Raw genomic sequence first — 11,501 nt, 5'->3', positions numbered from 1 at the left:
AGCATCAATCTGTTATTCCTTTGCGCTCTCGATGCGAAATACAATCCAGTAGGCCGTCTATCCAACTCTATAAACAACCCTAAGTCTATACATATCCCATAATCATTGCCCTTTTCCAGAATCGAGTTCGCCATCTATCAGTCTAGTTCGGCCTCACACTTTCCTCGGTGGCGGTCAGAACGACTGTCCTCGCCGATACACCGTATGGACCAGTTAGGGTGCAAGTCAGGGGGTTAAACTTGCCCTTTTGCAGGCAAAACATGAAGGCGTTCGGATCGCTGGGGTTACCAGGGTTTGACGTGAGGATATGCGAGGCATCTAGACCCGATCTGCGACGACAAGACCTCGTTAGTAAAGAGTGTTCATAAAAAGAGATGAATAAGCGTAGAGACAGTTTCTTAGAAGCTTTTTTTTTTTTTTTTTACTTACCCATCAGCGCTCACGGTTTCAAATAGTTCAACACCGAAGTTTGTGGTACTGGTCCACCCATCTGCCGGCAGACGGAACTGCAACGCTCCGTCCCCACATGTGGTCCAGTTTGTTGACCCGGGGCTGGTGCCGGCGGGCCAGTCAACTCTGCATGTCGTGCTCAGGGTACCGCCGCTCGTCGACGAGACATCCGGGTAGCTTACCGCGATGCTCACGAAGGAGTCGACGGAATCCAGGCCATAAGGAGGATATGGGTAGGGGAAGGTGGCGCTTAGGCTCGTGATGGTGAAGTCCTGGGCATCGCGAGTGTTGAGAGGGTGCGAGAGAGCCAGAGGAACGACGGCAAGGACAGATGTCAGGATTCCTGAACTGTGCATTTTGCTGGAGGGTTGCAGGAAAGATAGAGTTAACGAAGCAATGCCTGTAAGTGCGGGTTCTGTGTCTTGGATTGATTGTGTAATGGTGTATGTAAATCAGGCACGAAAACAAATATATCTTACGACTGCGATATGGTCGCTATTTATACGACAAGCTCAAAATTCTAATCCTATGAGAATTAGTAACGTGTGATTCAATCAGTCGGCTGAACATTGTTCGTCGAACCATCCATAGTGGCTTCCAGTTCGTTTCCCTCTACGACTACGGCCATCTGCACGAGAATCCCGTATTATTGACTGCGCCTTCCAAGGGACCATCGGGATATTGCAAACATTGGTCAATTACGAGTTATCACTAATATTCCTCGCCTAACCCTTTTCTCTCTAATTGCTTGCTTTTTCAACGCTCGCAGGGATTTGAAGTGGGCGCTGAGGTAAGATGCCGCAGGATTCGTTCGGTCCCCAGTCAGATTTGAGCAGAGTACCCTTGGAAGACGAAAGGTCAACTGTCAGCCATCGTCGGTGAGCGGCGGGCGTCCAATGACAGGTCAAATTTGGTATACGCCACAACTTCCATCACGTTGCGTACTCACTCAGCTCTGCATCGACCCACCATTTGTGCGGCGCAATTGACGTGTAAGTGTCCGGTAGTACAGTCACATTTAACCTGAAGGGTTCCATTCATATCGCCCAAGCCGAGTCCTGAGTTTAAAAAATTTCTGATTGAAATAATTTATAAGCAAACATTGCGTGTGGTTGTTGGTAATCACATAAATCCTGTAAATTCAATGTGGCTTTTGTTGCCTATATCGCTTATAAAATCCTGGCAAGATTTGGTCATGGCAGACCCTGTAGTTATCGAATTAAATGTCAAGTAATAGCCCGGGGATTATCTCCGGGGGGCAAGGCTTAGCGTCTAAGCGTGGTGTGGATGGTCTCTTGTTAAACTAGCGACGTTTTTGAGTTGGTGCCTGCATGTAGGATTCCGAAGAACAGCTTTCCGAATTTGTCATATGGAGTCTCATCCAGCAGCCCAATAAACGGAAAATTTCAATACATAAGTCGACGAAACCAGGTTGGAAGAAATCAGCATGGGTGGGTGGAGGTCGGCGGCGTTCAGTGGCTATTCATGGCTGTTCAGTTACACTGTAGGTCGCTGCTAGCTCTAACAGAATTATTTCCTCCATCGCAAAAGGGCTAAGTAGGGTCCATTAACACCAGCATTGATGATACCTAATCCGTATATATGGGCATATTATGGTGTATTAGGTGGTATGGATTAGCAGGTGTGGAGCATACGAATGTCCCATGGGAAAGTCGCAGGGAGCTTTATTCTCTGTGGAAGGTCCTTGTTTGTCTCTGATGTTATCTACTGCCAATCACGTTGCACCGGTCCCTGTCACGTGCCAACCATCTATTAAGGTATACGAGGGGCGAATCACGGAGCTCGTAAAATATAAGTTTATCATTGCCATGGTAGATCTCAAATTGGGAATTGCTACAGGCAGAACTTGGGATAATTTAGCGGACTTCAAAATTTCGAATTGCGTCAGTTAGGTTTTGTTCACGTACCAGTTTCTAGTGGAAGCATGCGGACGGTGATCTCTCCAGCTTGCGTGGTGAAGATTCTCGTATGCCCGTGTCCATACCTTTAAACAGCAATACACAGACTCTCACGAAGTATTCGTAGAAAGATCAGCGGATAACCGCTTATAGTATGTCGCAAATACCTAGTTTTCACTACTTGACGTCGCTCTCGGGGAGTTTTCTTCTTCTTTTCTTGACTGGACTGACATCTCGCCGTGGTCACCACCAACTGCTCTCCAAAATATTTCCAGCGTGCTTAGTGTAATACTCGATGAGAGAAATGCTTGGTTGTTCAGTAAATTCTTAGCACGTATTTTTACATTGTGTACTTAAATGCCCTTGCTAATATGAAGGCTAAACCCATGAGCTGTGCGTCAACAAATGTAATTGGTGTACCACTCTGTCGAACGTATATCATCTCAAATGCGAGCCGTGGCTGAAATAAATTTCTCTGTTTACTAGTGGCCAAATATAACATATATGCTAGAGGCGTAAATATCGACGACGACAATATTGAGCCGATACTCTCGGTTCATTCTCGCTAAACTTGGTACTACACAGCCTTGTATGACTTGAAAACACGTGTGTAAATCAGTTTGGGCGGCCGCCCAGGCGACGATCCGAAAGGTCAACGGTATATTTTAACGCCTATTTCGTGCATAGCGTGTATTCCAAAGATTGTTCATCCGCTCTTATCTAATAAGTTGTTTATCTTGGCCCGAAAGCGTCGACTAGCTTAACGGCCTCACTCCAGTAAACGGGCACTACTTCCCGACCACCGGCGGTGAGTACTGCGACAGCGATAGTCTCGGCCTCACCACGGCGACTCAAGAGCTGAGGAGATTATGGTAATATACAGCTAACAGATAATAATGGGCTGTTATAACATTAAAACTTGAATTTTCTGGTCCTGAATATTGCTATTACATAAATAATCACTGTATGTAAGCCAAGATATTGAGCGTGCTTTAATTTAAGTAGATTTAGAAAGGCGCGTTGGCGTGCAAAGCGGCTTACGATGAACATGTTCAGGAAGGCACCCTCCCATACCACGCTTGTCATAATACAGCACTTTTCTCGCTGCAAGCTTTAATCGCTAGAGCACACTGATTAGTGCTCTTAGATATCTTCTATCGTGTGTGTAGCACCAGAAACCATTCAAGCAATAACTCCCGTAGTAAATATGGCGGTAGGATCGTCGGGACACTCAATTAGAAGTCAGATATCATTGCGGAGGAACTCGCAGACTACGTAGTTAGGAGTATTTTGAATAGCATACAAGGTGTTTCCAAAGAGTTCATCCTGTCTGCCCGTTTCTAAATGATAATTTTATCCTGGGACACGGTTCAACCAGTTAATAGCGCACACAGCTTCCCACAGATGGAATCACGACAGTTAAGGTGTTGTAACTAATTTCATTCTGGCTGTTCATCATTTGTATGCATCTATCGACTTTCTTATCTGCTCTTTTCTCTTTTCTGGTAGGAAACTCGCATGAATCGAGTTACGAGCCAAATCCTTCATCTGTTGGAGATCAAACTTGAACACGTCGTTGACTAGGACATACTCGTCGAGGCAATCAGACCCGAACATGGCCGGATCGTCTGAGTTCAATGTGCACAGCACGCCTTTACTCAGAAATTGCGGCAATGGATGATCCTCGACTGAGGGACAACAGCTAGTCAGAACATTTGACGTGACATTGATTTCCAGCGGAACCTGCTGCTTGGCTAACATGTCCATGAGCTCGTCATCATGTTGGGCAGCAAGCCCATGACCAATCCTCTCAATTCCCATCGCCAGCGCTGCGCGCATCTGCAATGGACCATGCACGGGGCCAGTCGCCTCACCGGCATGTGCTGTGAGTCTTAAGCCCGCCTTCTTCGCCTCGGCGTAGATATCCTGGAACCATTCGATCGGTCCGCCCACCTCGTCGCCTCCAATTCCGACACCAATAATAGTAGGGAATTGTTCCTTGAGTTCTGCGGCCAGCCGGAAGACCCGGCCGGTCTCCTCGGCGCCAAACTGTCTCGTGGCATCAGCGATCCAAAGAACGGAGGGCCCCCCGAGCTCGCGTTCCACCTCGAGCCTCGCGTCCTCCATGGCGGTCATGACGTCATATATCTTGAGATGGGCGCTCTTCCAGTGCAGGATATTGCCCCAGGCGACGTAGACCTCGGCATGGACGACGCCCTGGTGATGCAGGCCGCGCATCATCTCGCGCGTGATCAGCGCGTAATCCTCGGGCGTCTGCAGCCGGTCTAGCACTAGTTTGAACGTCCGTAGGAAGTGTAGGAAGTCCTGGAACACGTACAGCGCGCGCGCCTCCTCCAGAGTCAGCGGTTTCGCATCATGCCGTGCTGATAGCACCACTAGCGTCTCCGGCGTCACCGTCCCTTCGAGGTGCAGGTGAAGCTCAGCCTTGGGAAGAGCTCGCAGCCATTGCCGTTTGGTCTTGGTCATTGTGACTATGGTTATCACAGGTTTTGGTGGTGATGACGAGTGAATATGTGTGTTGTCTTGAGGCTTAGGCAATCGTTGACTCGAGATATTAGTTTGGCGTCGGCTTCGGCGTCAAATTGCGAATGCCCCACCTAGCCGAACGCCGACGGTAGTCCATGGGTTTCGGGCCGCAAGACTCGAGGATGGAAAGATGTAGATTTTTATGTTCAGGAAACCAAACTGGTTATTGATTATACGAGAATTCTGAAAGAGTGATTACCGGTGCATCGCTAACTTGTTCCCACGACTGTTCTACATCCTCGACCATTAATACCATCGCGGACTCAGGTAGCCCTCTTGGTGAAGATGCATCTTCAAAGTCCTAGCAACATTTGAAAAAGACATACATATAGGAGCATGGAATAAAACATCGGACCCAATCCTCCTCCCACTTTTGATACGCGCCACGAACTCATCTGAAATCATTCTGTAGAGAGTCTGTCAGGGCGAGAGAGCACACAACTCTGTGCTCCTTTAACAGGTATACTTGATGCTGCAAGCTCGCTATTCGTACAGCGTCAGCTTTCGATTTTCAAGGGAAAATGTTGCTACTCGGAGCCAGGGGCCGCAACTTACACACCAGTATCCACAATTTCCTGAACAGCACTACAATTAAAGAGTTCGTCAGCTCGCCATTCATGTCAGGTTGTGGTTTGAAGAGGATGAATACATACACCGAAAGAAGCGCAAGAGGCCGGAAGGCATGCGGCAGGAGCCACAAGTTCAGCGTCAACGGCAACAAACTCCTCCGGGGCAGGTGCTGCAAAAGCCAGGCCTGCAGACAGGGCAGTCAGGAGGTGGTGGAACTGCATGTTGGTAGGCAAATTCTAATAGAACCGTGATGGGCAAATTGAGTGCTTGTGTAATGGTATTGATAATGTGAAATTTGGTCTTACTTTAATTCTCGATTTGCGGAAACTTCTACTCCTTTTATCCTACACTTGGCCAAGAGTCACGAGATGTACACGTATGCAAGCTTGGTGTGATCCAAACGGCCTGGAGGGCATAAAAATGAGCCACTGATGATCATTGCTAAGCATGAATTAGCTCTGTCCTATATTCTTTGAATTCCGCAAATGATATCTAGCTAGATTGATGCGGTGTCACCTACCTCCCGATTTCTGTTTACTTGGCGAATTGGTTAAGATGTTGCCACTTCTCACAAACCAACCAATGGGGCCTCAAATTCGACCGGTCTCCATGTATGTTGATGAGTTATGGGATTTCTTTTTCTTGACACCATCATGTATTGGGCTAGTATGGACCCTTTGTAGGTCAACCCTATTTCCACCTACATTTGTGAACGTCAATCAATAGCCAAGGACTACGAATCGACTGACACCTAAGACATTCCTTTTTTTTTTATCCAACCAATGCTGGAACATATAATTCTCATAATCCTCAAACAGGTCATGTAAGTCAAGAGAGCTTGGCACAAATAAGTCCTGTGGTTAGCATCGGGTACTGGAACAGTCTGAATACCTGTGGTCCAATAAAATAAATACAGCAGAAACAAGACTTGGAGGTGCACCAAGAACGGTATTCAGCCGAGATCAACACGGCGGTGAGGTTCCTGCTAGACAGGAATGCTAAGTATGAAGAAGAGCGCCAGAACGACTCAAGTGTTGTTAGATGATCACAGAGAACGACAGTAGTATAATACGGTGCAAAATGCAGTTCCAAAATTCGGCCTATAATTGCTGGAGGATTTAGGGTGGCAATAGCTTCTCAAGAAATGACAACATATGTTGCAATTCAGCGGCATTTGAGGGTATGAAACAACTGTGCATAAAAGTAAAAGCTGAAGCTAATCAATAAGTGTCTCTAAAGTTGGTGCGTTGACCTTGATGATCTAACAGGATTGATTGGCGGAACATGGCTAGTTCACGTTTGCTACCGCTCTCGCCAAACGCCATGTCTTACTTTTCCCCCCAAGGTATCACCACCACGATGCAGCAGAGAGTACGGAGTACGCAACGTTGCCTGAATCGCTGAGCCTCTTGAATATTAGCCATTCCTTGTGATACTACGCCGTTTAATGCTCTCTGGATTGTTGCTCCAACAGTCGGCACAGATCCATTGTGCATTATATAGCCTGACGCTCAATGAGCTAGTATGACTGCCAACCCGAATGTCCCAAGCTTGAGAGATGGCCCTAGCGAGGACATGGAAGAACCGCATTCAAATTGCGTTTTCTCTCCCACCAGGCTTCCCGCGAAGATTCGTTATGTAGAACTAGTACGCGTCTATCATGTTGATCGACCCAGCCCTAATCATTAGAAGCAGACGGCCCGTACACAAGTGTGTATGGGCACGGGTCACTGATAAGGCCAGAACCAAATACCTAGTCAAACCTCATGATAATTAATGATTCAATCTCGCAGTGCGGCTGGGCTATGTTTTGAGGCTGAGCACCAGTCAGGATGACTTACGGAGGCAGGGTTGAGAACATGCAAAGCATCTAACCTACGGGGTCGTCAACGATTGTAAAGCAACATGCTAAACAAAAAGTTTGAGGATACATTGCTAGTACCAAGGACTGCTCCACTTGGCCCATTGCGGTTCTTGCTGATTGGATTTACTTTAAATTCGTAGGCCCTGACTGCCATTCCCCAACAAGGTTGACTCAACTCGGGTTGAGCATGGCGCGGCATGCTGTACAATTACACTATCGTCTTCCGCAAGATGTGCTTCCCCGAGGGTCATGAAAGGCAGACCATGTGGATCATAGATGCTTTGCCCAGAGCCACAGGCATGGTCAGTGATGCCCAAGTCAGGAGGCGGCCGGTTTTGCCCCGATACAACCGAGGTCAACGGTCGTTCGCCGCGACATTAATAACTGTTTCGGTCCCGCAAGTGGTATCAGACCAAGAAAGGCTCATGGCATGAATACGTAGTTAGCTAACTGCTAGCACGCCACTGAAAGTTTTCAACATGTGGTAGCCCAGTAGACCCTCCTTGTACGACGCGATCCAGGCCGGTCAACTCGTCATGCCATTGTTTCTTTTTCTTTAATGACCTCACCGCTTGTTCCGTGATCAATTTCTCCAATGCAGCTCATCGGGGGATATTTTCTGCCGATGACTGCCGAAAGAGAATTCTTGGCTGGGGAGCCAAATTTCCCCAATAGCCCGTGATCAAGTGCATGTCCCCACAATCCGGCAAGGTTTTCTTTCTCCAGGCCCCCTCCACATTCCACCCCATGCTTCTCCCCGCAATTCGCTTCTGCATCTAGCCGGGTGTAGAAGTCAATTCCCATGGCGCCGGCTCTGGAAGACAATGCACGTGGTTACGGGCTCCGCTGCGGGACGCTTTCTCTCCTACAACAACATTGGATGGCGGGACTTTTAGTGATTGGATGACGAAGAAACGGCCCGAATACTATATAGCGGCCTATGGATCTCCCACCGATGTTTTCCCGGCTTAGTCGTGCGTTCACGGGGAAAGATCGCGCATCACCGGAATATTTTCAGAGGAATTACGAGAAACACAGCCATGGAGGTGTAGAGAGTCTCGTTGATGAATTACCTGGACAGATATACCACGAAACAGCTCAGAAAACTAACCATGACTACCGACCACCTGTTTGATATCCTTCATCATTCTGAGGAAGTGTCACACCCATTTGGCTTACATAGAATATCTCGAGTTAATACCAGGCTACGGTCGATGGCACTGCAATGATTGCCGGCTAGTGTCGATTCATACATTTCTTGTCCTGCCGGCAGGCTTCTCTCCAAGTTTTTCATCCCCAATCCCCGCACTGATGGGGTTTGGGGAGTGGAATTTCCGACTATTCGTAAACTGAACCTTACTGGCGGCGGTACGCCTTACCTCATCTGACTAGCAAATAGTCTTGGCCTCACCATTTGACAGGCGAGGCCCATGGCGAAGTCTGGTCGTGGTTGATGTGAAAGAAGTTTGTAAGCTGTGGATTGAGAAGACGATGTGCAGACATAATAGACCTCCATCCCGCGCGCAAAGTGTGATCTATTATCCATCCTCATCACAGCGACCCCTTAAGCCCGCCAGAAAGTCAACTGTCTGGTCACGATGGTGCCATCCCCGATCAAGAGTCTGCCTGTGTTGGCGGCATTGACGCAATATGCCCTCGCTCAAGATGTGATCACCAGCGACACATACTTCTATGGCCAGTCCGAGCCGGTATACCCCACACCCGAGTTGACTGAGACCGGAGCCTGGACCGACGCCATCAGCAAGGCTGCAGCTCTCGTGAGCCAACTCACGATCGAGGAGAAGGTCAATTTGACTGGCGGCGTCACGTCCACCACGGGCTGTTCGGGCTTCATCCCTGCCATTGACCGCCTAGGCTTCCCCGGGTTGTGTCTTGCTGACGCAGGAAATGGTGTTCGGAACACAGACTATGTCAGTGCATGGCCATCGGGCATCCACGTCGGCGCAAGGTAAGCATTCATACATGATTCCGGGAAGACGCATTCCAGACTGACAACATGATGCTCTAGCTGGAACAAGGACCTGACGCATGCCCGTGCAGTGGGCCTCGGCAACGAAGCAAGGTTGAAAGGCGTCAACGTATTACTCGGCCCAGTTATTGGTCCAGCCGGACGTGTCGTCGAGGGAGGTCGCAACTGGGAGTCCTTCTCCATCGACCCGTACTTGTCCGGTAGCCTCGTATACGAGACCGTGGACGGTGTTCAAAGCACTGGCGTGATAACAAGCACGAAGCACTTCATCGGACAAGAGCAGGAGACGCATCGTCTGTCGACTAGCTCTGGTGCTTTTGCTGAGGCTGTTTCCAGCAACATTGACGATAAGACTCTGCATGAGCTTTATCTATGGTATGCCGTTTCCTTCCACTATTTACATTGGGCAATTGCTTACTCCATGATAATAGGCCATTTTCCGAGGCAGTCCGTGCTGGTACTGGAAATATCATGTGCTCTTACGCGCGTGTCAACAACTCTTACTCCTGCCAAAATAGCAAGTTGCAGAACGGAGTTCTCAAAGGAGAGCTCGGTTTCCAGGGATGGGTTGTGTCCGACTGGGGTGCCCAGAAGTCCGGAGTGAGCTCAGCCCTGGCTGGCTTGGACGTAGCTATGCCTAACGGTGACGGTCTGTGGGCAGGCAACCTAACTCTGGCTGTCAACAACGGCTCTGTGCCTGAGAGCCAGCTCGATAACATGGCCACGCGAATTCTTGCATCTTGGTTCCAGATGAAGCAAGACACCGATTTCACGAGCCCGGGCATCGGTATGCCCGCCGATCTGTCCGCCCCGCACGAGGTCGTCGACGCCAGGGATCCTACCGCCAGGTCAACGCTGTTCGACGGCGCTGCCGAGGGTCATGTGCTTGTGAAGAACACCAATGGCGCCCTACCGCTGAACTCCACCCAGACAAAGTTGATCTCACTTTTTGGCTACTCTGCCAAAGCGCCAAACAGAAATAATTACGAAGAAGCTGCCGAGGGTGACTACTTTGGCTCGTGGTCCATCGGCGCGGAGCCCGCCAACATTACTGAATTGAACGACGGCTTTTTTGGTAACATCGAACTTCTGAAGTCCGCCATAGCGCTTAATGGAACCATGGTCTCAGGCGGAGGCTCTGGCGCCACGGCACAGAATCTGATGAGCGCTCCCTACGACGCGCTCGTGGCGCAGGCCTACGAGGACGGCACGGCGCTTTACTGGGACTTCGAGTCCGGCTCGCCGCTCGTGAACCCGACGTCCGACGCATGCATTGTGATGGGCAACGCCTGGGCAACCGAGGGATACGATCGGCCGGCGCTGCGAGACGACTTCACGGACGGGCTGATCTTGAACGTGGCGGACCAGTGCGCAAACACCATCGTGGTGTTCCACAACGCTGGAACCAGGCTTGTTGACGTCTTTGTGGACCACCCCAATGTGACCGCCATCATCTTCGCCCACCTTCCGGGCCAGGATAGCGGAAGGGCCCTCGTCTCGCTGCTGTACGGCCAGACCAACCCGTCGGGCCGCCTGCCGTATACCGTAGCCCGCAACGAGACCGACTACGGCGACCTTCAGAAGCCGCACCTGACCCTTAACGGCACGTATCAAGTGTATCCGCAGTCTAACTTCAGCGAAGGTGTCCTCGTGGACTATCGCCATTTCGACGCCTACAACATCACGCCGCGGTATGAGTTCGGCTTTGGTCTAAGCTACACAACCTTTGAGTACTCGGACCTCGCGGTGGCCAAGACCGATGCCACTATTGACGAGTACCCCAGTGGCAACATCGTGGAGGGTGGCCAGGCCGACCTCTGGGACGTCATCGCTAACGTCACTGTCATTGTTGAGAACAAGGGCGACTGCGACGGCAAGGAGGTCGCACAGCTGTATGTTGGTATTCCCGGCGGTGACGCACCTGTGCGACAACTGCGAGGCTTTGAGAAGGTGTTGATCCAGGCTGGTGAGACCGCGACTGTGCAGTTCGGCTTGACGAGGAAGGATCTGAGTGTCTGGGATGTGGTGGCACAGAAGTGGCAACTGCAGGAGGGAAGCTACAACATCTTCGTGGGAAGGAGTAGCCGAGATCTGCCACTTAGTGGCACATTGACGATTTAATGTTCATGAGCCTAATTTGTAATGTTGAGTATCACAAAAT

At 49.8% G+C, this 11,501-nt stretch overlaps 4 protein-coding genes across 4 annotated transcripts; 1 reads left to right on the top strand and 3 right to left on the bottom strand.

Moving 5' to 3' along the window:
* Positions 1–3: 3 nt before the first annotated feature.
* BKA67DRAFT_96879 (uncharacterized protein) lies at positions 4–975 on the bottom strand. Its single transcript, XM_046109573.1, has 2 exons — positions 430–975; positions 4–329 (listed from the first exon to the last, which is right to left on the bottom strand). The coding sequence occupies exons 1-2, from the start codon at positions 804–806 to the stop codon at positions 143–145; spliced, it is 564 nt and encodes a 187-aa protein (XP_045952740.1). The 5' UTR covers positions 807–975; the 3' UTR covers positions 4–142.
* A 2,813-nt stretch (positions 976–3,788) lies between these two features.
* BKA67DRAFT_583591 (uncharacterized protein) lies at positions 3,789–4,906 on the bottom strand. The gene has a single exon (XM_046104085.1). It carries the CDS (start codon positions 4,854–4,856, stop codon positions 3,825–3,827), a length of 1,032 nt encoding a protein of 343 aa, XP_045952739.1. The 5' UTR covers positions 4,857–4,906; the 3' UTR covers positions 3,789–3,824.
* Positions 4,907–5,031: 125 nt separating this feature from the next.
* BKA67DRAFT_696111 (uncharacterized protein) lies at positions 5,032–5,785 on the bottom strand. Its single transcript, XM_046109339.1, has 3 exons — positions 5,570–5,785; positions 5,472–5,501; positions 5,032–5,399 (listed from the first exon to the last, which is right to left on the bottom strand). The coding sequence occupies exons 1-3, from the start codon at positions 5,705–5,707 to the stop codon at positions 5,370–5,372; spliced, it is 198 nt and encodes a 65-aa protein (XP_045952738.1). The 5' UTR covers positions 5,708–5,785; the 3' UTR covers positions 5,032–5,369.
* A 3,163-nt stretch (positions 5,786–8,948) lies between these two features.
* On the top strand, positions 8,949–11,461 carry BKA67DRAFT_526627 (glycoside hydrolase superfamily; the record flags this gene model as incomplete). The annotated part of the gene is made up of 3 exons (XM_046098769.1): positions 8,949–9,319; positions 9,380–9,715; positions 9,772–11,461. The coding sequence occupies 3 exons, from the start codon at positions 8,949–8,951 to the stop codon at positions 11,459–11,461; spliced, it is 2,397 nt and encodes a 798-aa protein (XP_045952737.1).
* Between the last annotated feature and the right edge of the window lie 40 nt (positions 11,462–11,501).

Source organism: Truncatella angustata (assembly GCF_020726525.1).
Source record: "Truncatella angustata strain MPI-SDFR-AT-0073 chromosome Unknown BKA67scaffold_10, whole genome shotgun sequence".
Taxonomy (NCBI): Eukaryota; Fungi; Ascomycota; class Sordariomycetes; order Amphisphaeriales; family Sporocadaceae; genus Truncatella; species Truncatella angustata.
Note: the sequence above shows the minus strand (reverse complement) of the source record. Positions and strands in the feature narration are given on the sequence as shown.